Source organism: Vicia villosa, linkage group LG2 (assembly GCF_029867415.1).
Source record: "Vicia villosa cultivar HV-30 ecotype Madison, WI linkage group LG2, Vvil1.0, whole genome shotgun sequence".
Lineage (NCBI taxonomy): Eukaryota > Viridiplantae > Streptophyta > Magnoliopsida > Fabales > Fabaceae > Vicia > Vicia villosa.
This window is the reverse complement of record NC_081181.1, coordinates 157,639,244-157,663,926: the sequence shown is the minus strand read 5'-3', so window position 1 is coordinate 157,663,926 and position 24,683 is coordinate 157,639,244. Positions and strand designations below refer to the sequence as shown.

The following is a 24,683-nucleotide window of genomic DNA, read 5'->3' as shown; positions in this document are numbered from 1 at the left end:
GACCCAACATGGCACGAAGCCCAAATCCAACTTGACCAAATATGAGGCCCAACCAAGGTGAACATAGGCAACGAATCTGCACCTGCCTGGACAACCATCAGTGCCGAGCAAGATCACCGCCAAGCTCCTCGAGCAGGACTGTGGACCGAGCATGATTACGGGTAGAGAGTCGACCGGGTGCTCTATACGAGTATCTCTGTCTATCCTTCTCCCCGATGACCATCCTCCTCGTAGGGTTCCTTCACCCTCAATCCTCCGAATAAGGCAGAACTCATGCGCTTCCGTGAAGATCGCGTCTCCCCTGAAACTTCGGAGTGGTTGACCCAGGATGGAGACCACGTGCTGGTATCCACTACACACGTAGGATCTTGACAGTCTTCATTTTGGGCCTGGACATCTAGTCCAATAAGGAGATCTTGGCCCAACGCTAGGGGCTATAAATACCCTGTTTCACTAGAGGGTCAGGTAACTTCATTCATTCTCACTCTTACCTTGTACTTTCACTCTAGTTGCTCTCTCTTCTCACTTTTGCATCGGAGTACCTTACAGGTACACCTCCCCTAATTCACAGTAGTCCAACACGTTGCAGACCTTAACGATCCTCCTGATCAGGTAAGATCAGTTTCATATATTCAAATTCTTAAATCTAAATAAATACATTTTAAAAGGTTTTTGCAAAAAATAAATATTTAAAAATTATTAAGGTAAAATGATGATTTGATTTGGTTATGTACAAAAGTTTATAGAGGGTAGAGTCCAAGGTCCAGGAGAAACTTAACGTGACAAATATGGACTAAACGACTAGTCATTACTCATAGAAGGATGGCGAAGCGACCAGAGTCATCAAACTCATCCTATGTTTATTTGCGTTTTTCAAAGTCCCTTTAAATTTCAGTTACAAACAAATGAAAGCATATCATTTTTAGACAACTTCACTCCCATTTAAAATCTCATTGTTCACTCACACATTAATTTGAGCATTGCAATGATAACCTTATAAGTTAGTTCTGTCCACTGCATTAAAATCAATGATCCGCCACAACACAAGACTCTCAAATTAGCTTCTCCGGTCATTTTGTTCTCGTGCTATATCCTTATATTTGTTTTTTCTTAACAAAATATAGTTAAAAACTCAAATTCTAACTATTAAAATAATAAAAAATTGAAATACATAATAAAATAAATATATTTTAAAAAGATTTGCAAAAAATAAATATTTAACTTGACAAAAAAATATTTAAAAGTTAAGAAAAAAATGTAAAATGATGATTTGGTATGGTTCGGTAGGTGTAACAAGTCTAAGAGGGGGTGTTTCGGAGTATTCTGAAAGCCCGTTAAATTCAGCCCGGCCCGTTTACACTTTTGATTCATATGACACTGCATTAGGTTTTCGTTTTCGTTTTCCCTCTCTCCATTTTCACCGGTGGCTTCCTCCGGTCGACTTCCTCCGTCGTTCCAGTTCCTCCGTCTGCTGCACTCTGCCTGTGAGTATTTATCGAATTTCAAGTTTTGATTTTGACCTCATTCGTTAGACATGAGTGTCACTTAGTGGGGAAACATGGCAGTGAAGGGTTCTGAATTTATCGTATTTCTGAATATATTCCTCTCTGAAATAGCAGTGAAAGGATGATTTTAATATGATTTGTTTCTGGTTATGTGATTTTGAATTTCAAATTAACTTGCAAAGGTGTTGTGAGGGTTGGTTCTTAAAATTATTGATTTGTAAGGGTGATTATTTACGCTTCAGTATGTGCTTTGGACTCATGTTCTATCCCTTTGACATCAAAATAATATGAATTCCATTTAGGTACGAACTCACATTTTCATCTTGCGGGTTGCCCCGTTGGCTCGCAGTTAGGGTTTTCACATTTATGAACCGCCTATTGCGGTCATTGTCCATAGAGGCTATGTAGTACCGACACCTCTGGAGAAAAAAGAGACGTGTCCGTGTCGGTGAAGTGTCTGACGGTTATTAGTTAGAGGGCTTAAATGAGCCGGCTAACTTGTGCTTCTAGCTCTACTTTGTAGTTTGGACGAGCATAATTTCATTGCCCATTATCCAATGTAGTCGTTCTCGTAGTAACTATCTGTTTCTTTTTGACAACATAGGGAGATGGTGAGACTCACTGCTGACCTGATCTGGAAAAGTCCTCATTTCTTCAATACCATTAAGGAGCGTGAGTTAGACCTTCGAGGTATTCCTATTTCCCCCATGTTTTCATTTTCACTCACTTTTGCCGCTTTTCCTTGTCAAACAAATAAATGTTCTCTGTTCTCTTTTAAGAGCAAGCTTGTCATAATGTTATATTGTCTGCAGGCAACAAAATATCTGTAATCGAAAACTTAGGTGCCACCGAGGTTTGCAATCTTATCTTCTTCCTTTTCTTTGTTGAGCTTTCTTTTGATTTGATAGGGATCATCTTGTCTTGATGAGTCTACTTGATGTTCATGAATACGAGTTCTTTTGTAATGGATTTCTTGCAGGACCAATTTGACACCGTAGATTTGTCTGACAATGAGATTGTCAAATTAGAAAACTTACCATTTCTTAACCGATTGGGTACACTACTTATCAATAACAACAGGATTACTAGAATTAATCCAAATATTGGAGGTATGATCTGAATCTTGATTAAATCTCATCCTTTCTCTTTATCCCATCTTGCTTTCTAGCTGTAAGCAACAAATGTGTAACTCAACCTTACTATGCTATTTGTATTTCAGAGTTCCTACCAAATTTACACACACTAGTTCTCACAAACAACAGAATTGTAAACTTAGTAGAAATTGATCCTTTGACATCCCTTCCAAAGCTGCAGTTCCTTAGTCTTCTTGATAACAACATTACTAAAAAAGTGAATTATAGGCTTTATGTTATCCACAAGCTGAAGTCCCTCCGAGTTTTGGACTTCAAGAAAGTGAAAAATAAGGTAAGGTTTTCTTTATCACTACTCAAATTTATCTTTTCTTTGCTTGTTGTTTGAAATATCATATATAGGATGTTCTGAAAATTAATTTGAACGGATATATTTTCATTTTAAAACATACCCTTGGCTCTTTATACCAAGACCAAATTGTGGAAATTTAACTGCAGATAGCTGTTGAGGATGGACTACTTTTTTTACCAGACTGCGTTTGTCCTTGATTTACTCAGCCTTCATAGACTTAATGATTTGAAATACATACCAGATCATGGGTGCAGATAATACTTAATATTTGTCGATGCATGAAGTTTGTTTCATCATATTAATAGAGGTTACTGTGTTAGAAAAGGAAATTTATGGTATATTATTGGAATTATATCTTGTTACCAATCACTCATCCTCTTCATCTGTATTTCATTTGTTTGATGGTTTTTAAAAATTTAATAGGAACGATTAGAGGCCAAAAATTTGTTTGAATCAAAGGAAGTTATAGAAGAAGCTCAAAGGATACCCGCGAAACCAGTTTCACCTGTTGAAACTTCAGATGTTTCTGAGGCTACGGAGGAACAACAGATACCCAAAGTGACAGCTCCTACTCCAGAGCAAATTATTGCTATTAAGGTATTATTACAAGTGAATTTATAAAAGGTTTATCATTAATTGGGTTGGCCATGTGCCATACACGTGTTCAAATCAGAACTCAGAATTCAGATCTATAATTTTTGTTTTTCCTTTTTAATGTACTGGGTACATAGCTTAAAAATTGTAGACTTGTAGTAGATGAGAAGATTCCCCACTTGCGTTAAACTTTTAACCCATAATTCATGGTAAACCATTAAAAACTGCTCCAAATTATAGCAACACTTTGTGATATAAGAAACTATCTATGTAGCTGAGATATGTAGTACATCACGCATCCAATACATCACATATACTATGGTACAGGAAACTTTTACATAAAAAACAAGTCACTAGTGTTGTTAAATGGTGGTGGCACGGTACTCCCATTCTGCCATGATATGGTGGATTTTTGGCCAACCGTAAGGAATTTGTATAGGGATTGCCCGCATGGCCTGTGGCAGAACCTTTGGCCGCAATGGCATACTGACAATATTACCACATCTCATTTGTTGTGTCAAACTAATCAAATTCCAGTGTTTGGCCTGAAGCAATTATTCTTCTACTTTAGTTCTGGCTACGCTTCTACTTTTAATTCTTGCTACTTTAATTCTTTTCTCATAGATGAATAAAACTATAGCTATTCATTATTCATCAACCTTTAAAGAAAAAACACCCATCCAGTTAGTCTTGTTGAGTTCCTTTATGTAAATGCCATGGATCTGCATTAAACTGATAATGGTTTATGTTTTTTATTTGTCAACTAAGAAATACATCGCAAGAGCTTTATGTTATATGCATTTGAGGGTGGCTTATTTTGAAAGTGTAACTCATTATCCTATAAGTTAGAGTTATGATGTAAGACGCATATGCTTTCTGTTTCACCAGTTCATGTGATTAACTCTTTATTGATTAGCAGTGAAAGACTTCAATTTTTGAGAGAAAACCGAGAGGGAGAATCAAAAGTGAGAGCAAAATAGAGAAAACTCATAATTTGTGAATCTGAAATTAAAGATTTTGTGATATGAGAAAGTCACTGGTTTCAACTGTGATGAGTCATTTAGAGACTCAAACAATCAAGCCAACTGTAACTTTCTATTTTTAGTTAAGAACCAATCTAACCAATATGAAGGCTATAACTAACAACAGCAGGACCTACTGGAACCTTCCAGTTATAATCTAGGATGGCCAAGTCAGCCATACATAGTATATAAGTATGTGTTGTTAATGTACACTAAACAGTTTTCTTTTAAATTATCTTACATGCCTGTTTGATACTTTCTTGAACTAAGGAATCACCTTATTCTGGATTATATCATATATGTCCATCCTTCTGAACTATAGTTACCATCTCTTAGTGACTGGTACATCAAACAGCTATTTGTGGATGGATTACCTGTGGTTTTATATGTTTCTTCTGTGTGCAGGCTGCTATTGTCAACTCACAGACTCTCGAAGAGGTTGCTAGACTTGAAAAGGTACTTGATTTTTTAAATTGGATAATCATTTCTTCCTGTGAAATTGTGTACTATTGGGGCTCATAAACATCATCTCAGTTTTTCTGTCAGCTTAGGTTAGCTCATATTATGTAAACTGGTTTTTTCGCCTTATGGGGAGGATGGGATTTGGGTTGTCATACATGTATTTGGTCATTTGGGAGATACAGGGGGAAAATTTGTCACGACATTCGCTTGGCTATTTTATTGTATCTTTCTAATATAAATTTCTTAAATAGTACCAAAATAATCAATGATATGTCATCTAATCGGGTTTCATGTTAACAGGCACTGAAGTCTGGGCAACTTCCTGCAGATCTAAAAAGCTTGACTGATAATATGATGACTGATAATGTCAATGAAAAACATGAAGATGCAGTTCCTGCTGAATCTAATGATACACAAGAGCAGAGAAATACTGATAGTGCTCAAATGGAAGAGGTATGTCCACTCTTCCTTCTATCTTTTAAGATTTTCTGTGTATCTTGTATAAATTAATCATCATTCTGTTTAGTTCTAGTCATCTACTATACTACAATTGTGCTTTCATCACACTTACATTTTAAACGTTATAGCAGCTGCCGCCTAACATACTCATCACTGTTTTATCATAGTTTTAACCAATGATATAATTGTATTCAAATGATTATTTGTACCACAATTTCTGGCTAGTCCACACACCTACCTGTTCGAAATTCTTGTCAATCACATTCTCCATCTCGAGCAGCTTAGGTTTTGACACTTGGGGCTGATGAGGGTGGGGCTGTGAAATGATCGCGGATGCATGAGGTTAGATTGAGAGCGACTCATGACAGTGTGTCTTACTGAGTTCAGGAATTTAAGTTGGTGTGATCCAATAGACTGACCAAATTACTCCAATATTAAATATTGGTCGGGCTAATAAAATTTAAGTTGGAAACCATTTCGGCCCAACACGATCCAATCTGGCCCAACATGGCTGACATGTGATATCCCAGGACAGCGTAAAAGGTTTCTTAACAGTCTGGTAAGTCTTGAAATACTATATAATAACATAAATAGGGAAGAATCAATAAAAATCATGGATTCTAGTTAACAATCTGGTATTTCATGATTTACCAGATTGTTAACAAACTTTTTAGGCTAGGCCATATTCTAGTTAAGGAAATTGTGGATAGTGGGCTCTAGTGTGCACGCGTATTGAAGTCCGTCTCTCTGGTAGGAGTCAATGTAAGTATTTTTGTTAGAAATAAAAATGTGAGTGCGGTAACAAATATAAAATTCTATAGTACTTTATCCTAGATTCTACCTATTCACATGCTTGGCCAGGAGGAAAAGAACAACAGGCGTCTTTGATTGAGATCCAATATGGATTAACTAAAGAGAATAAATGCAATAAGATATGGTCATAGTTTTATATGAATTGTTTATGTTCATTTATGCTCTGCTTTTTTGCGTTCTGGTCATATCCTTCTGTTAATATTTCTGATGTTTCTCGTTACATTTTTTTTTGCAGGATTAGACTGGGAAGTATGGTGCACTCAGAATCTTGTTTGTTTTTCATGGTGTATCTTTCCGTGGGGGTTTCATTTTCCTCTTAGTGAATGACTGTGTTAGCGGTTACGTATGTATTACATTTGGTTGTAGACAGTTGAGTGAATCATTAGGGCCTTTTTTTTGTCCTTAGCCATGAATTTTTAGTGTACTCATAAGTATTTACCTTTCTGTGAGTCCCATTAGTGTCTATAAATACTTAAGCGAAAATATTGTTTAAATACATTTGAATTAAGCACCACAAAGTCATTGATATGGTTGCATCCGTGTTCTATATATAATGGTATGTAGCATTGGTCCTTCTGTTCTTACTCTATGTTATGAATAGAAATTGTTAATGTTTGACCTTAACTTGTCTTAACTCAAAGAGGGCTTGTTTCATGGTTTGTTTCATTGTTTGTTTCATGTTTTTATAAATTATGTCCAAGTACTTTTATTTTTTGGGAATTTAATTTTTACATAAAATTTTCATTTTCTAGTTTCATATATGGTAGAAATCTTACGTTTATTATATAAATGAATAATAGGCTACCTCATAACTTCTCAATTATTTACTTATTTGATATTTTAATTAAATAAACTTAATAAATATTCCTTAGTTATTAAGGAACTCACCAAAGACATTGGCTACCTAATAAGAAGATGTTGTTGAGTCTTTGCTCTAACTTTTACAAACTGATAATATGTCTTGATCTATGATAAATAGATAATTTCTTTTTTATAAATACAGTCTTCAATACTTGAAAACAACTAGGCCGGTCCATTTTATTTTTGAGAAAAAGAAGGGAGCACATTAAAAAGAGAAGTAGAATGAAGGGAAGGATTTTAATGGAGAGAATAATAAGTTTATTTTTATTTATAACACAAAATATCTTAGTTTTGGAGAATTTAAAAATTATATTGGAGAATGGATTTGAAGGATTTTTATATAAACTTTTCGAATATAATATGTTATAATGTTTTTAAGTTAAAAATATATTAATGATAACTATTTTTTTTTATCATTTTAAATAAAAATAAAATTTTAAAAACTGTTAATTTTTTTTCTTCTTTTTCTTCAAATCCTCTCCTCGAATCCCTCAATTCTTTCCCATGCAAGTAAAACTTAACCCAAGTGAATTCAACCCAGATCAAATTTTATAGAAAAATCCATAATATTTTACAATAAAAAAAATAGTGGCATGGCTTCTATGCGAACTCGTGTGATCGACTCATCTATAATGCGACCATTTTATTGGAGCCTACTTCTAAGTAAATGGCAATATATTTCTAATGCGACTATTTCAGGTTGGTTATTACTTTTTCTTTTGCTGGAAGAACTCAGTTTATCCATAGTGTTTTTCACAGCATGTAGGTTTACTCTTTTACCATTTATTCTTGGCCCAAGTCTTTGTTGAAAGAGCTAGAAGCAATGTTCAAGAATTTTGCTTGGAGTGGTGACTTGAACAACAAAAAACATGTAATTGTTGCCTGGAAAACAATCTGATCTCCTATATCTTGTGGTGGTCTAGGTATACGGTCTCTTAGTCACTTAAATGATACATCTACCCTAACATTATGATGAGACATGCTTAACTCCCGTCCATTCATTTTTAAAACCTGGTCCTGGTTGCATAACATCATAAATCACGCTATTGACTTACATCTTTTACCTCTATCATGAATATTTGCAAGAAATGGTGTAATTCTCAATGCTCTTTAGTCATCTGTGCTGCAGTCATTGCTATTTTTCGTGTCATTTGGTATTGTAGGAACTCCGTTAGATTTAAGAACCAACCGCCTTCCCACAATACTTTAATATTCAACATCATTGCTTCAATCTCAATCATAGGTAATTCCACCACTCTAACAACTGACCCTTATATATGTTAGACTTCACAATTCTTAAAGTCTTTAAAGTGCAAACTCATCATCCTAAAGCACCTCAAATCAACAAAATTATTTAGCGTCCTCCTATTGCCTTGTGGATTACGTGCAACACTGATGGCTCAACAATGACCAACCTTGGTCTTTCATCTTGTGTAGGCAGAATTTTCTTTATGCATAACTTATGAGCATCATCATTGCCATTGAAAAATTCTCAAAATAGGAACTTGAATTTTCTCTGGATCCAAACTGATTCAAAAATTGCAACTTTGACTTACAAGAACCCTCAGATTGTCCCTTGACAAATCTATAATAGATGGTGCAACTGTATTTCCATTGCTCAGTCCATGCAACTTTATGATCAAACACATCTTTAAAGTGGGAAATCAGTGTGATACTCTTGCAAAAATTGACTTTTCTCTTTCTAATGTTACCCGGTGGAACACTCCTCCCATTGTTATCGGGAGAGTTTATCTTCAACAATTTAAGAATACCTACCTTTTATATTTTCTTGACTTGTGTTGCTTCCTTCTTGTTTGCTTGAGGGTAAGTTTTGAAAGTGTAGTTCAACTTGTTTGAAACAGCTGAGTTAAGAGTTTAAGGACGGTGGAGCTTCAGGATATAAGTTATGACAATGGTGTAAATATACACTAATAATTAATTGGTAATAATTTGCCATTAAAAAAATATAAATTCATGCAAAGCTTCATATTTTGAATCGTCGTGATAAACAAGATCAAGATGTGTATTTTTTTTTGGGTTGAGTTTTCACCACCACAAGTATCCAGCTCATTAAGACCGTCTAATTTGTTCGAGAGTTTATTAAATCCAACGTCAATCACCACTGAACCAACTAAAGATTAATATGTATTATTGAATAGTGCAACTAGCTGGAAGAATGTGATAAATAGAATTCAATTCTGGGAGAGATGAATGGTTTAATAGGCAACTTAGAGACACGTTTTTAATGCGATGACAACCGAAAAATCACACTTTTTCATGTTTTGTAAAAATCACACTTTTTCATTTTCAAAACATGAAAAATGTGTAGGCAGTTGGAAAGAGTAGAAGTCAAGGTATTTGAGTTTTATTTGTCGTGTGATTATTTTAAATTCTTTAAAAAATAGTTTAAGTTAGTACATGTCAATCATTTATAAACCTATCTCTAGTACTTTCTAAAAGTCAAATTTATAAAAACATTTGACTTTTAGCCATTCTTAGAGTCACACAACGTGCTATACTAAAAGTGGAAAAGATTACACCGACACAAAACAAAAAGATATCCTCCATTTTATATGAGATGTTTAAAAACTATTTTTAACTTCAATAAAATATCAAAGATAACTTATAAGAACTTATAGAAACAACTAATACATAAACACATAATTATGTTGTTTACTTCAACAAATCCTTAAATATTTTATTCCATATTCACGAATCATTATTCTTTTACAAAGCCAGCTTGGATTCAAAGCATATGGGCACCACCTTGTAGTCATCTTACAGTAAAAAGGATATTCCCTTTAACAATAAATAAATAAAAGCATGATGAAATTGTTCATTTCCCCATATCAATTTAAGGCTTAGGCCACACTAACTCTGAAAACATAAAGCCATGATTCTAAGTGACAAACAAAAAACATGCTTTCAAATAAGCATTTGAATTATCCAAAACAAAAGATATATGGCTTCTAGTTTTTCACAACAGTACTTGCATCCACCTTTTGCCCACTTCTATTTATATCATTTAGACACAACAAACCGAACAAAAATATGGATGCTCAAACGCCACTGGTTTTATCTTCATGATACATGTATAAGCCAAGACCAAACCGAGCACATGCTTTACAGAAAGCATTTTCCTCTGCTGCTGAAACTGGATCAGTAATGGAGGCATCAGTAGTTGATATCGTCCCGGTTGACTCACGATATGCCTGTCATCAACAAAGAAAAGTACAGTCATTTTACAATTTCAAAAAGCAGAGTAGCAATGCCTTCCCAAAGGCCATTTTCGTTCTCATATATTTTATAAAAAAGTTGATTGATATATAGAATCAAACATTGAAATATAATCAAACATAACTGATAACTTTAGAGACTTTTGGGCTTGAATAGTGACTTAAATAATTCCGAGTCTGAATTCAAATTTAAGGAACAAGTATAAAACATAACAAACTTTTGATAAAATTAGCGGCATGTATAAAAGGCAATACAATATGATAAGCATAGCAGACTGCCTGGATAGCATTAGGCTTTTGCATATTCAGTTCAATATAATAAGAATGTAGAACCTTTAAATCAGAATAATGGTTTGTTCAGAAGATCACATATTGTCCGTAAGTTCAGCCAGTGCAAATTTAAGATCACAATAATGTTCAAAGTCCAATTTGCACTAAATGTAGTTTAGAAGGAAAAAGGATAGAAGTCCAAATATGAATGAATGCATTAGAAGTACAAGGGGAAGCTTTTGTATAGTTCATTTTATAATATCAAGTAGTATAGTATCGGTGACTTCACACAGGCCACATTCGTGTTCAAAAATATGTTTTGAAAGAGTTGATATATAGAATACAATATTGACTTAGAATCTAACAAATGAAAATCTACGAGGTACTGTACTATTAGACTTAAAAATCCGAATCTGAATTCAGACTTAGGGTACAAGTATGGCCATAACAAAGTTTTTGATAAGGGTAGTGGCACACACAAAAGCTGAGACAATATGAAATGCATAACAGCCAGCAGGCAAGATGATATTGAATACAATAAGAAGAGAAGCTTTAAATCAGAATGATGGGCCATTGAGAAAATTACATGTCCTCTGGCAATAAGTTGAGGCAATTCAAGTTAAACATGTTAAGCAAAAAGGACAAAAGAACAAAAATAGATCAATGTTGTTAAACAGTGGTGCTAAACCAATATATCGTGGCGGAATTTGAACAAAGTGATAGATCAATGTTGTTCTGCGATACACTATTTAGTAAAAAAAAATAGTGTAAATGGGTGCTATAACAACAATCTGCTAATTTTCAACAATCCACAATTGAACTAAGGTAGCAAATATGAATGAAAGAATGCAATAGCAGACATACCTCTCCATCAGATCCGCGTACAGTAAGACGGTATACAACAGTCACAGTTCCATTATCAGAGAAAATAACATCACGAATCTCTCCACACCATCCTGCAACAACAACAACAAAAAAACATATTCGAATTTCAAAAGTTTAGTTTTAATTTAGTCCTCTCTTATCATATCCACATAAATTCAAAACAAAATACAACGAATTCGCATGCAAAAACGCACCTGGAGCATAGAAGCTCAGCATCCTATTGGCATGATACCTTCGATTTCGAACAAGCGAAGAGGCAGAATAATGAATTTATTAACAAAATAATAAAATAATTGAATCAAGAATATATTGTATGAATTGAATTACCAGGGAATGAAGGTGGGTGAGGATGGATCGTGAGGTGGTTTAACAATAGTATCCGGAATTTTCTTGTTAAGGTCTCTAAGAATTTCAGCTAAAGGACGAGTTATGGTTGCGGATGAATTGGAGAACGAAAGGGAATCGTCAATCGGAACTACGTAATTGGAATTGGATACTACGTTTGCTTTCTTTCCGTCGCTGTTGTTGCGTTCGAGAGAGCACTTGAGAACGCCGATGCTCATTCTTCTGGTGAACCCTAGTGATGGTTCGATGAGACCGCTTTTGGTGGTGGTGTGGTTGGAGAATGAAGTGAAGGGAATCGTTTTGCAGAGTGAAAACGCCATCAAGTAAGGGATCGAGTTTTGGGAAGCGTAATTTGGGAAATTTTGTTGAGGGGTTTTGTGGGGGAGAAAGAAGAAGAAGGAAGAAAAAAGAATAGTTTGTGGTGGTTTGGTGAGAAAAAGGGAATGAATAAGACTGGGGTTGGTAGGGGAGAGGAACGATAGTAGTGAAGAAACAATCTTCAAAGGGGTGCGGATAGTGAATTCACTTTTAAAAATTAATTATTCTACCATATCATACCAGTAATTTTAAATTTAATTGCAGAATATATGTAATGATTAATTTATTGACGTATAAAATAATTTTATAATTTTTTTTATTTTTATTTAATTTTTTTAATTGCACCCCAAATTTTTTATAACAATGTTAAATTTATTCATTCATATATTTTATTCGCAAGTGAAAGTTGACTAAGTTGAGAAAAAGGGTTCAACTGTTGGGTGGATAGTCTTAACTCTCAACTACAATTGTTGTCTTGTTGAATATTGAGGTTTGTTGAATATTGAATGGTTTCCATAGCCTAGTCAAATTCATTTAAATTTTTGTTATCATTTTTCAACCAAAATTTTCAACTTTTTCTCATCAACTTCACCTCACAAATCTTAATAGATATTAATTAAATATAACAAGAAATAAAAAGTTCATTCACAAGTCTTTCACTACTATTCCATTCTTCCCCAATAGTCAATTAAATATATGCAGTTAAGTATAACATATAATTTATGCGGAAGTTATACGTGTATCTAATGAAATGACCTATAAGAAGGTTAAGTGAGAATAAGAATATCCAATGGTTTGTATAATTCTTTCTCAACTACTAGTATTTATAATGTCTTAAATACTTTTTAGATGAAAGAGAAGAAGTAAACAATGTTTGTGTTATAGTATTGGAGAACATAACCTATAACCTATTTATAGAGTGATGATTAATTAGGTTTCTATTATTTCAAAATGATTCATCTCAGTCTCCACTCATATTTAAGCTTATATTTAATTAATTAATTAATTAATTTCTAAATAAAATCTAATTAATTTTTTTAACTTTATTTAATCACTTAATTATATAAGTCAGTTAATTAATAAAATAGCTAATATAATTAAAATATATGTGCTCGCATAGTATTTATTAAAATAATAATATATTATATAAAATATTCCAATATATATGACAAATAAAAATGATGTAAATATAATATATATTCATTAATTACATAGAAATTAAAATAATTCAAAAGTGAATAGTAATAAATAACACAATATATTAAGAAAAAATCAATAATATTAAAATGAAATCGTAAAGTGCTTAATAATTTTAAAGAAATTAATTGTACAAAGTGACTTTTGATTTAAGAAAAAGAGGATATTATTTTTTGATTTAAGTTATTTAATTGTAATAAGTCAGGATTTTATATTTTTTTGTTACATGTGGATCTTTTATGTTAGTTACTCGTTGACCTATTTCTACTTTATTTTGTTCTATTAATTTTATTTTAACTTTTAAAATTCATATTAAATTCGTTTTTGTCCAAAAATTATGAAAAAATTTCTAAAAAATTTTCTTCTCATTTTACACTTCGTGTAAATGAGAATTTTATTTTCTGTTTTACTATTTTTCTTTAATTTCTTCTTTTGTGTTCATTTTAATTAGTTTAAAAATACTTTTGAGCACTAAAAAATTCTGAAAAATTTTATTATATGATTTAATGATGCTCTTTGACCTATGTTACGTGACATATCAGTATCATTAATGTTACTTCAGTTTTTTTGAAAAGAATTTTGAGAAAAAAATCAACGGTGCAGACGTTAGTTTACATAAAGGACCAATATATAGCGAAAAAGGATTCAATTGTTATAATTAAAATATAAAAGACTCACTTGTTACATTTAAAAAACTTAAAAAAAGTAATTTAGCTTATTTTTTGTTGATAACTGTTTCGGTTGTAATATAGTCTCGCATTCGTTGTGAATCAAATGTAAAGAGAGCTTATATACAACATTCACACTTCTCTTTTTAAGTAGATGTCTCTTCCAAATAATAAGACTGCAACAAATTTTCACATCCAAAATATTTAATATCTCATTATCACATTGGTACCACTAGACTTGAGGTCAATTAGAAAAATAAGTTTTTTCCTTTTTCCTTGCCGTTGACCATTACTACTATATTTTATTGGTAAGTGAGTTTCTAGTTTTCATTTTTCTTGCATAATTGATATTGATTTGTACATGAACTACATGGGTAAATACATACACATACAGACGGATGTAAATGTTACAACATCAACTAGTACAGAAGATTAATGAAAAATAAAAGTTAAAGATAATAAATATGATTGATCTTTATTAATATAGTTCGACCTAATGTTTTAAAAATTAGGTCGGAGATTGAACCGGTGAGCCTTCTGATTTAAGATTTAATTGGTTCAACCGGTTAAATTTACGTTTAAACCGTTTATTAAATAAATTAATAATATAAAATTAATTTTTGATAGATATGTCACACATAATCATATATTTACAACTTAATAAAATAAATATTTTAAAAATCCATTACAAACTTGATATAACAATAGCAATTGTACATATAATAACACAACATAGTTGTACACTTTATTTCAACTTTCATTTAAGAATAATTTGAGCAAATTAAAGAATTATAATAAAATAAGTTAAATTAATTCAAATCAAAAGTAAAATAATAGAACATAATAATTAAAATAAAGTTTAAATAATTAAGAATTATAAAACTAAAAGATAGAATACAAAAAATAAACAATATCATACACTTAGAAATTTAGAAAGAAAAACCATAACGGAGTGACAAAATTTAGAAATTTGTATGTTTGTAATGGAGTCTGGTTGATCGAGTGGGGAATGTACGTTAAGTTTTGATATTTACACATTAAATTTTTTTATTAAAAAATGGCAACTTGATGTATTTTTTTAAACTGGGTGGTTTTATAAAGTTGACTTCGGTTCTATGATTCGAATGATTTTGGATGTTTCGATCCGATTTTTTCGATTCTATTCCAATTTTGAACCACAAGTGATTTTGAAAGATTGGCCCAACTGGATTTATCTTTAATTTGTGGCCAATTTTGAACCACAAGTGATTTTGAAAGATTGACCCAACTGGATTTATCTTTAATTTGTGGTCCAACCGGTTGAACCGCCAGTTTGATTCAGTTTTTAAAATATTTGTTCGACCAATGATGCCTACCTCTACGACTATATAGCAGTTATGGTTCCTTTAAAATGTTTGATGAATTAGGTTTATAGTGTTACAAGCCATATATATAATACTACGACTCAATTTTGAATAATACTCCTGAATCGTACCTCCCTTCAATATCTACGTATATATTAGCCATACTCAACACACATTTATAAATTCCACTCCCCCTAGGTCCGCTTACCGGCTGCCCAGGAAATATTGTTTTTGTCTTCCGCAGGAATCGAACCACGTACCTAGGGGTTAAGTACGTATTCATAGCAATTCCTGCTACCAATTGAGCTACTAGCGGTTTGTTAAAAAAATACAGTTTAACACATTAGAACCAAATACAGTTTTTTTGCGGTTTTGGTTTGGTTTGGTTTAGTTTTGCGGTTTTCTATTGGGTCAGTTTGATTTTGAACACCCCTATTATAATTTATATATTCTTACTTTTAAATAATACTCAACAATCTCCACATTGGTAAATATCAAATACCTATGAAGACATCCTACACGAGGATCACATCCTGAAAATAAAGGAGGTGTATATGTTGCTTTACATAGAGAAACATGTAACAAGTTTAAGCATTGTTTAAACTTGTCGTTGATGATTGGCTTGATCAACATATGAACCACATTCTCTAAAATTTGATCATTTTCAAGCAATATTTGTCCAGATGTAAGTAACTCTTTGATCATGTGAAACCTCATATAAATATGCTTGGTTCTTGCATGATAAACCTATTTGTTTACTGAATAAATGACACTATGACTATCATAATGCAACCAAACTCCACTTTTCTCAACACTTAACTCTCCCACGAATTATATAATTCATAAGGCTTCTTCGGTAGTTTCACGTGTTGTCATGTATTCTGGTTTAGTTTTTAACATGATCAATATGGATTAAATCGATGATTTCCAATAAATAGGTCATACTGCTAAAATAAAGACATACCCTGTTGTAAACCTTCTATCACCCATATCATTAACTTAGTATAGATCAACTTATCATACAACTAAATGATTTACATATTCACTTTTGAACATGATATTATGACCTATTGTACCTTCAAGTACCTGAAAATTCACTTAAGTGCTTCCCAATGACGCTTACTCGATTTTGACATAAACTTACAAACTTGACTTACAACTTGTGCCAAATCTGGTTTAGTGTAAAGCATGACATACATTAAACAACCAACAACACTAGCATAAGTAACCATTTACATATACTCAGCTTGTGCGTCTGTCTTTAGACACTGATCCAATGAGAGCTTAAAGTGATTCTACAATTTAGTACTCTCAGCCTTTGAATTAATCATATCAAACTTGTCTAGCACCTTTTCAATATGATTTTTCAGAGAGTCATAAGTTTCTATTACTTGTATCCCTATGAATTTCCATACCAAGAATCTTATATGAAACACCTAATTATATCATGTCAAACTCCTTCTTAACATGATTTCCAGTTCATTTACAGGGAGTATATGATTAGAAACAATCAACATGTCACCAACATAATGCCATATAAGTGATTAAGAGCAATCAACATGTCATTAATATACAATTACACAAAAATAAAAAAAACATAATTAAGGCTTATAGCATAAACGCAACACTCATACTCACGCCTTTTGTAGCCAATCTGAAGCATGTATAAATCAAAGTACTTAAACCATACAAGACCTCTTCAATTTACAGACTAGTTTGTAATGTTCAGTGTGTGGTTCTATGTGTTATGCAGGTAATGTCTTCCATTGTTTTTGATGATGACAACTAAACAAGAAAGAAAATATATCAAGTCTCATCATTAAAGAAGCAAACACGTGGAAAAGTGTCTCAAGTTCACATTGGAAGTGATAGGCAAAGTTTAATCATGCAAAAACTTAAAGATGTGAAGATATGAACTTGAAGTTTGAAGTTGTGAAAGTTTGTCTGATCTTGCACTTATAGTTTTTAACAAGTTAACTAAAATGAAGCAAGACTAGGTCTCGAGGTACTAAGGCAATGCACGCACACACAAAAAGGTATTTCAAACCTCTCATATTTTTTTATAAACCTTTATAAAACCAATTTGGGTAAATGTTTGAACAATTAAGAAGCTTGTTTGATCAATTAGAAAGACAAAATACATTGGTTAATTGATTAAGCCTTTTTTTTTCTTATCGACTAATAAAGTGTAACTCCTCATAATCTAATAAGGAGGTTTATAATTGATTAAGTGGCGTTGAAATTCAAAGTTTTTTTATGGGTTAAGCTAATCAATTATGACATGAATTTAATAGATTAAAAGGATGAAAACCCCATGGAATGTTGCCTTTTTTTATCCATATTTTTCTATATAAATGAGACTTCTCCTCATTTCAAAACACCACTATTTTTTTGGAATATAAACTCTTTTCTACCTTTCTATCTCTCATTTTTATAAAGTTCATTTTTATTAGATTTGTCTTAGCGCCAAGAGAGCGAAAAGTTTCATCTAAGAGTTGTGTTGTACTTGTGATATGTTGTAATTGTTTAATTAAGAGTGTAGTGTAGTTCGCTTAGGATCATTTTATAATAGAGTTGAAAGTTTCAAAGTAAACCTGTAAAAAGTTTGATCTAAGGTAATTGAACTGAATATGAGTAAAAACTTTAGTTGTTTATAGAAGGTTATTAAGTTGGGCTTGTGTAAAAACTTTGGGTTATTAGTAAAAGGTTTTTGGGGTTAATAATGTTCAAAAGATCAAGTTTTTTTGTAAGGTTATTTGGGTTGTTACAATGTAAAAGCTCGATATTGTTTTAGTGGAAATCTCAAGGGGATAATACTCTCGGGGACACTAGTAGATCAAGTGATTTAGGATGAACCAAAATAAATCTCTAGTGTGACCTTTCTATCCCTTTATCTTTTTATTTCTATTTTTTTAATCCGCTACTTATTTCTCTGTCTATTTTCCGTTATATTATTCCTCTGCATCTCTGTTTATTTTTATCTTCTAACATAAATAATTTTCAATCAAAGCATTTTTATAAATTGGTTTTTGAAATAATTCATCCTCCCTCTCAAGTTTAGAGTCACTTGGTCAACAAGTGGCATCAAAGCCTAAATTCTATTATAAGAATAATCGTCTTACGGGGCAGGAATTACTTCAAACAGTTCACTACATAAACCATCATCATTCAATGGAGAATGATATGATTAATGGAAAGAAAAGATGAAAAGATTTATTGAGAGGATGAATAATGATATATGGCTGCTATAAAAATTGTCATTTTGTTCCTACACATCAAATTGATGGTCGTATGGAAAACAAAGACAAAAAAGCTGAAGATGAACTACAATTTACTCCTTGGTCGTGAATGGATACATGGGCCAAATGTTGTTCCCTTAACTATACATCAGAGAATCACAAACTAAAAGCCTGACGGAATTGTGGAAAACATTAAGGCGGACCAAAGTTACTTCTTAGCATATGTGAACCACATAGATAAGAAGAACTTTGACAGGCAATTGGCGAATATTTTGTCATGTACTCCTGCAAGAATAGGGTTTTCTTTGCAAGGTGATGTATATTACTCCATAAAATTACATCCCACACATGGGTTTATGTGGGAATACGAGACTATCAGGGTTTACAACAAATGATCAAATCCAGAACACAATAATGAATGAATCGAGCGCACTTGCTTGATTTTTGGCTTATGTGGGTGAAAACAAAATGAATAAAGCCTTGGAGGCCGAGTATTAACAAAAAATGGTTGTCAAAACCACTGTGGTCGAAACCAAAAAAGAAAAAGAAAGTGATGATAGTCCAGTTTTAAAAGACCAAAGACTCGATATATATGATGACGAGCCTCTGAGATTTGAAAAAGATCTTTTAGCGTGGACTAAGAGGATTCATACTAGACTCAGGATCCTTTAGCATAGATCGACTAATATCTCCTTTCTACCTAAATAAAATACTAATAGTGTAGATTTTAAAATAAAATACAAACTTCAAATAATTTAATGAAATTTGTAGTTTCACACCCAATAGAATATGATAAACAAAACTAGTTAGTAAAGCAAAGGGGGTGTGAGCAGATGAAGAGATGGTGTAAGCATCAATAAAATTTGTGAATTGAATCGTATGAAGTGTTGTTTACCCGGCTGCCCCGCCCCGCCCCGCCGCCGTGTGGCAAACTAACTAACCAACCACCCTCTGCTGCTGTACTGTGGCGGCCGCTGAATTGAATAATGAGTAAATTCATCCGTCTAGCTCGGAATATTTTCTCTTCTCCAGCCTTACTTCCCCATCCTTTCAAACACCTTCGTTTCGCTCCTCAACCGCCCTTAACTGCTGCTAATTATTTCCATTCAGTTTCAGTTGTTGTCCCCAACACTGAAACCCAACAAACTAATTCCACAAACTCTGCAAAGTCACCATCAACTCAGTTTCAGTTAAGAGTAAGGAAGAAGGCCCAGTCTCGCCGCAACTCCGCATTCACAAATACTAATAACAATACAGCCGTCGAGCTTGCATTCAATTCTGTTGTCAAAATCTTCACCGTTTCATGCAGTCCTAACTACTTACTTCCTTGGCAGAACAAGTCCCAGCGAGAATCTATGGGCTCAGGTTATTTAATTTATCAAATATAGATTAGCATAATCAATTATTAATGATGTGGAATTTCATGTCAAAATATAACTTATGAATATTTATTTTGAGGCTCTTTTTATGATGGTAACAATGCAGGGTTTGTAATTCTGGGGAGAAAGATTCTTACAAATGCTCATGTTGTAGCTGATCATTCATTTGTACTTGTAAGGAAACATGGATCTCCAAACAAGTACAGAGCACAAGTTAAAGCTGTTGGTCATGAGTGTGACTTAGCTTTGTTAATTGTCGACTCGGATGAATTTTGGGATGGAATGATTCCTTTGGAGTTTGGAGATATTCCGTTTCTGCAACAAGCGGTTGCTGTTGTAGGGTATCCTCAAGGTGGTGATACCATTTCTGTTACTAAAGGGGTTGTTTCTAGGGTTGAACCAACACAGTATGTACACGGTGCGTCACAACTTATGGCGATACAGATTGATGCAGCCATAAATCCAGGGAATAGTGGTGGTCCTGCTATTATGGGCAAGAGAGTTGCTGGTGTAGCATTCCAAAATCTTTCTGGTGCCGAGAATATAGGGTAAGTTCTTTTACTTTTCGTCTTTATTTTTCCTTAGTTCAAAAACTTAACAAGATACTTCACTCATTAATCAGCCATTAGTTTCTCTATGTAGTATTAGTTGATTTTAGTCACTTTATAGTTCAATTTTGTAACCTCAAGATGTAGAGATGTAGTGCTTTATGTAAAGACCAAATCATTTATATCAAGAACATAAAGATTAAAGAAAACACACTTCTCTAGCAAATTTATCTCATCAATCATCATAGGGAACTGAGAGGAATAAAAATGAGTCCAGTCAGGTTAGGAGTGGAGTGATGAAAACAATAACACAAGGAGGTAGTATAGTTTGAAAAAACAACAGGGAAAACTTGTAAATTAGAGTATTTGAAGGCAATATACTACAAATTACTGGAGGAGATTTTCATACTGATCATTATAGGTCTTCACTTAGTTTGAATCTTGATAGACCTGAAATAATGATACCTATAGGACCGCTCGACCGAGTGTGATAGAGAAGAAAGGTAAGAAAAGAGTACTAGGATCAAGTCTGAGAGATCAATTACCCCTAAAAATTACTAGACCGGAGTGCACAAACCATGCAAGCTATCAATCTATCATGAAGTATTTGGTATTCTGTTGGTCTGGTGAAACATATTTTCTGCATAATAGACAACTTCTTTTCTTATTGGCTGTTGCAGTTACATAATACCTGTACCTGTAATAAAGCATTTTATATCTGGTGTAGAAGAAAATGGAAAATACATTGGATTTTGCTCACTGGGTTTGTCGTGCCAGACTACTGAAAATGTGCATCTCAGAAACCATTTTGGTATGCAACCTGGCATGACTGGGGTCCTTGTAAACAAAATAAACCCACTTTCAGATGCATACAAGGTTTTGAAGAAAGATGATATTATACTTTCATTTGATGGGGTGCCTATAGCAAATGATGGTACAGGTATGTTCTTTCAATTCATTTTCTTGAATTTTCAATTGTATTGTGAAGTCCCAACCCTAGGCACAACTATGATATACAGTATGGGGAGGTTTAAGATGGCAACAGACATGAAACTTACTTCATTTTTATGAGTTCCTGTCTTTGCTTTACTCATGCATCGTAAGCATCAAACTAATAGAGGTTTATATCACGTCCCATGCAGTCCCTTTCAGAAACAGAGAACGGATAACATTTGATCACTTGGTGTCTATGAAGAAGCTTAATGAAAAAGCAGTAGTCAGAGTTTTGCGCGACAGCCAAGAAATTGAACTCAGTATTACTCTACAACCTGTAAGTTTTATATACATACTTGGACCACTCTGTACGGTGATACACATCAACCAAATTATTTATTCTCCAGTTTCTAACACAAATGAACTGTTGCATGTTTATTCACATTATATTGAACTTGCCATGGATACATTTGTTATGTGTAGTTCTTTTTCATTGCATGCTACTTGATAAGTTTTGCTTATTGTCTTTTACTGTTTTGTTATACTTGCAACTGTTACAATTGTTTGTAGTAATAAAGTTGCTTTTGAATAATTGTTTTGTTGATGTTACTGTCTATATTTCAGATTCAACCATTAGTTCCAGTTCATCAGTTCGATAAACTTCCAAGTTATTACATTTTTGCTGGTCTGGTATTTGTTCCACTCACTCAGCCATACCTTCATGAGTATGGGGAGGACTGGTATAATGCTTCACCTCGTCGTTTGTGTGAACGGGCATTGAGAGAATTGCCCAAGAAAGAAAATCAACAACTTGTTATTTTATCACAGGTTAGCATCTTTTTAACTATAATGTAAATCTTGCAGAACATACGTTTGTTATTAGTACCTTTGTTATGCGATTTCCCAATGCCAGACATGCTATGCTACCTGTTACAGCCCAGATAAGGCATAGGTCCACCATCCATTGTTTCTTCCTCGATTGCTCAGGCTTTTATATTTCACAGGCTCTTGCTAGAGGGTTATTGTCTCCCTTATGCTCCACTTTTTTGCTTTTCCAATAGTATTTCTTTTGTTAAGATTACAACATAGGATCCGCCATGCCATTTTAAAGATCATTGCCGTGAGTTCCACATTAAGTTTATTTTCTCAAAAGTTAAAACTCTATAAACTATTCAAAAAGAAATACTTTGGACAGTGTGAAGAAAAGGCACAAGTGTTAGCAATAATTTAACTAGTAGTAGTTATTGGGGGAAACCTAATTAAATTACCTCATTTAAAAATTTGAAATTAGTTGGTTTTAGCAAATTAATGCACAAATTTGGTTTTGGCGTCGATTTATTAATAAATATTTTACTGGTTTTAGGTCCTGATGGATGATATCAATGCTGGATATGAGCGTCTTGCAGACTTACAGGTAGGTGCCAACTTGTTAATGCTTTGCTATTATTAAGAACATGTCTAAGTGGGATGTTTTGACAAAGATAAAACACCCTTTTGTTGTACAACTTTGTAACCATATTAGATTTCATGTCTGACTCAACTCAACAAAATGGACTCGTAAGGTGATGATTGTCTAAGCTTTACAAGCTCCATTTAGGTCATATTTCTAATCAATGTGATGCTTGGATTGTAAATGAGTAAATCTCTCGTCCTTGAGTAGTCAACTAAATGATAAGAGTTTGATTTTATAACCTCAACGAACGTACTTCAAATACCCTCAACAACAGTTGTAGCATTGTCATTAATCATATTTTATTTAAATAATGATTTCCCCTTACCCAATTATTTTTAGAAAATGCGTAAATCTCTGATAGACTGATAGTATACTAGGTTCTATATTCTAATTCCAGAATAGACGCAGTGTCCAACTCTTGTCTTGTCCTTAATGAAATTTACTTCAAAAATATTAATAAACCTATGAGCCATCAAAGATGTCTTTGTAAGCAACAGCGGTCTAAACGAATGGTCTATCCCTTTGATATTCATAAGTATTATATTTTTCTTATGAAGAAGCTCTATGCACATTGTGAATATCGTTACAAGTCTATGTTGTTCACTCGGAAAGAATGTTTTTATTGCCTATTAGTTTTAATATGATAATTGTGATTCTCAGGTTTTGAAGGTTAATGGAACAGAAATTGACAATCTGGAACACTTACGCGAACTTGTTGAAAACTGTAACACAGACAGCTTGCATTTTGATTTGGACGACAATAGGGTCATTGTCTTGAACTGTGAAGCAGCAAAAATTGCCACTTCTAGAATTTTGAAGCGCCACAGAATACCTTCATCAATGTCAGCTGATCTTATAAATGCACAGAATAACTCACAACTAGCAGTGCCCAGCTCATGTTGAGATTGTAGTGATTCTTTCCTGCTTATTTATGCAAATTTTTGTGACCGAGCTTGATTATTTTTCTCGGAATTGTAAAAATTTTGTTACTGAATTTGAGTCCACAATAATCTCTTTGCATTCATCACTGAAGTTACTATGTAAGGTTAGGCACTCATGACAGGCCTCACAGTGTAATTTGAAAAACAGATGATGATTATGAAACAGAAAGTTATGACTAGTGCAAATATATTGATAACCTCTTTGTCCACCAATATATTGAAATCTGCATTACTTTCAATTTATTTTGCAAAAATGAAAAGAGAAAAATAGTCTTTAGCCTAAGAAACAAGTTATTTTCCCTTTTTTTAAAATCTTGACATACGACCCAAGGCCAACTAATCCAAAAAGACTAATCCCACCGTCCACTGACGGGGGCTCGTTTAAAGTCAGATGATGGCTTAACACAACGATTGTTAGCATAAGGGATTTGAACTTGAGATCTGGACCAACTCAAAGATTATTTGCACCTAGCCGAATTCGAACATTAGACATAGAGAGTGATTGTGAAACTGAACTTACTCATGACAGGTCTGACAAATGTTATTTGAAAAACAGTACTCACTCATGACAGGTCTGACAATGTTATATGAAAATCAGATCATGATTATGAAACAGAAAGTTATGACTGTTGCAAATATATTGATAAATAACCTCTTTGTCCTCCAATATATTGAAATCAGCATTACTTACCATTTATTTTGCAAAAATGAAAAGAGAAAAATACTCTTTACCCTCAAAATCATATTTTTAAAAACATTTCTTATTATA

At 33.1% G+C, this 24,683-nt stretch overlaps 3 protein-coding genes across 3 annotated transcripts; 2 read left to right on the top strand and 1 right to left on the bottom strand.

The window, feature by feature from the left end:
* Positions 1 to 1,375: 1,375 nt before the first annotated feature.
* On the top strand, positions 1,376 to 6,826 carry LOC131652684 (U2 small nuclear ribonucleoprotein A'). The gene is made up of 9 exons (XM_058922625.1): positions 1,376 to 1,484; positions 2,110 to 2,195; positions 2,318 to 2,358; positions 2,485 to 2,614; positions 2,725 to 2,930; positions 3,372 to 3,545; positions 4,970 to 5,020; positions 5,327 to 5,479; positions 6,534 to 6,826. Exons 2-9 carry the CDS (start codon positions 2,114 to 2,116, stop codon positions 6,537 to 6,539), a joined length of 843 nt encoding a protein of 280 aa, XP_058778608.1. The 5' UTR covers positions 1,376 to 1,484; positions 2,110 to 2,113; the 3' UTR covers positions 6,540 to 6,826.
* Positions 6,827 to 9,792: 2,966 nt separating this feature from the next.
* LOC131647192 (DNA repair RAD52-like protein 2, chloroplastic) lies at positions 9,793 to 12,375 on the bottom strand. Its single transcript, XM_058917105.1, has 4 exons — positions 11,878 to 12,375; positions 11,745 to 11,782; positions 11,530 to 11,621; positions 9,793 to 10,371 (listed from the first exon to the last, which is right to left on the bottom strand). Exons 1-4 carry the CDS (start codon positions 12,213 to 12,215, stop codon positions 10,219 to 10,221), a joined length of 621 nt encoding a protein of 206 aa, XP_058773088.1. The 5' UTR covers positions 12,216 to 12,375; the 3' UTR covers positions 9,793 to 10,218.
* Positions 12,376 to 19,457: 7,082 nt separating this feature from the next.
* Positions 19,458 to 24,624, top strand: LOC131652682 (protease Do-like 10, mitochondrial). Its single transcript, XM_058922623.1, has 7 exons — positions 19,458 to 20,025; positions 20,146 to 20,587; positions 21,268 to 21,527; positions 21,730 to 21,857; positions 22,145 to 22,348; positions 22,884 to 22,934; positions 23,634 to 24,624. The coding sequence occupies exons 1-7, from the start codon at positions 19,647 to 19,649 to the stop codon at positions 23,874 to 23,876; spliced, it is 1,707 nt and encodes a 568-aa protein (XP_058778606.1). The 5' UTR covers positions 19,458 to 19,646; the 3' UTR covers positions 23,877 to 24,624.
* Positions 24,625 to 24,683: the final 59 nt, after the last annotated feature.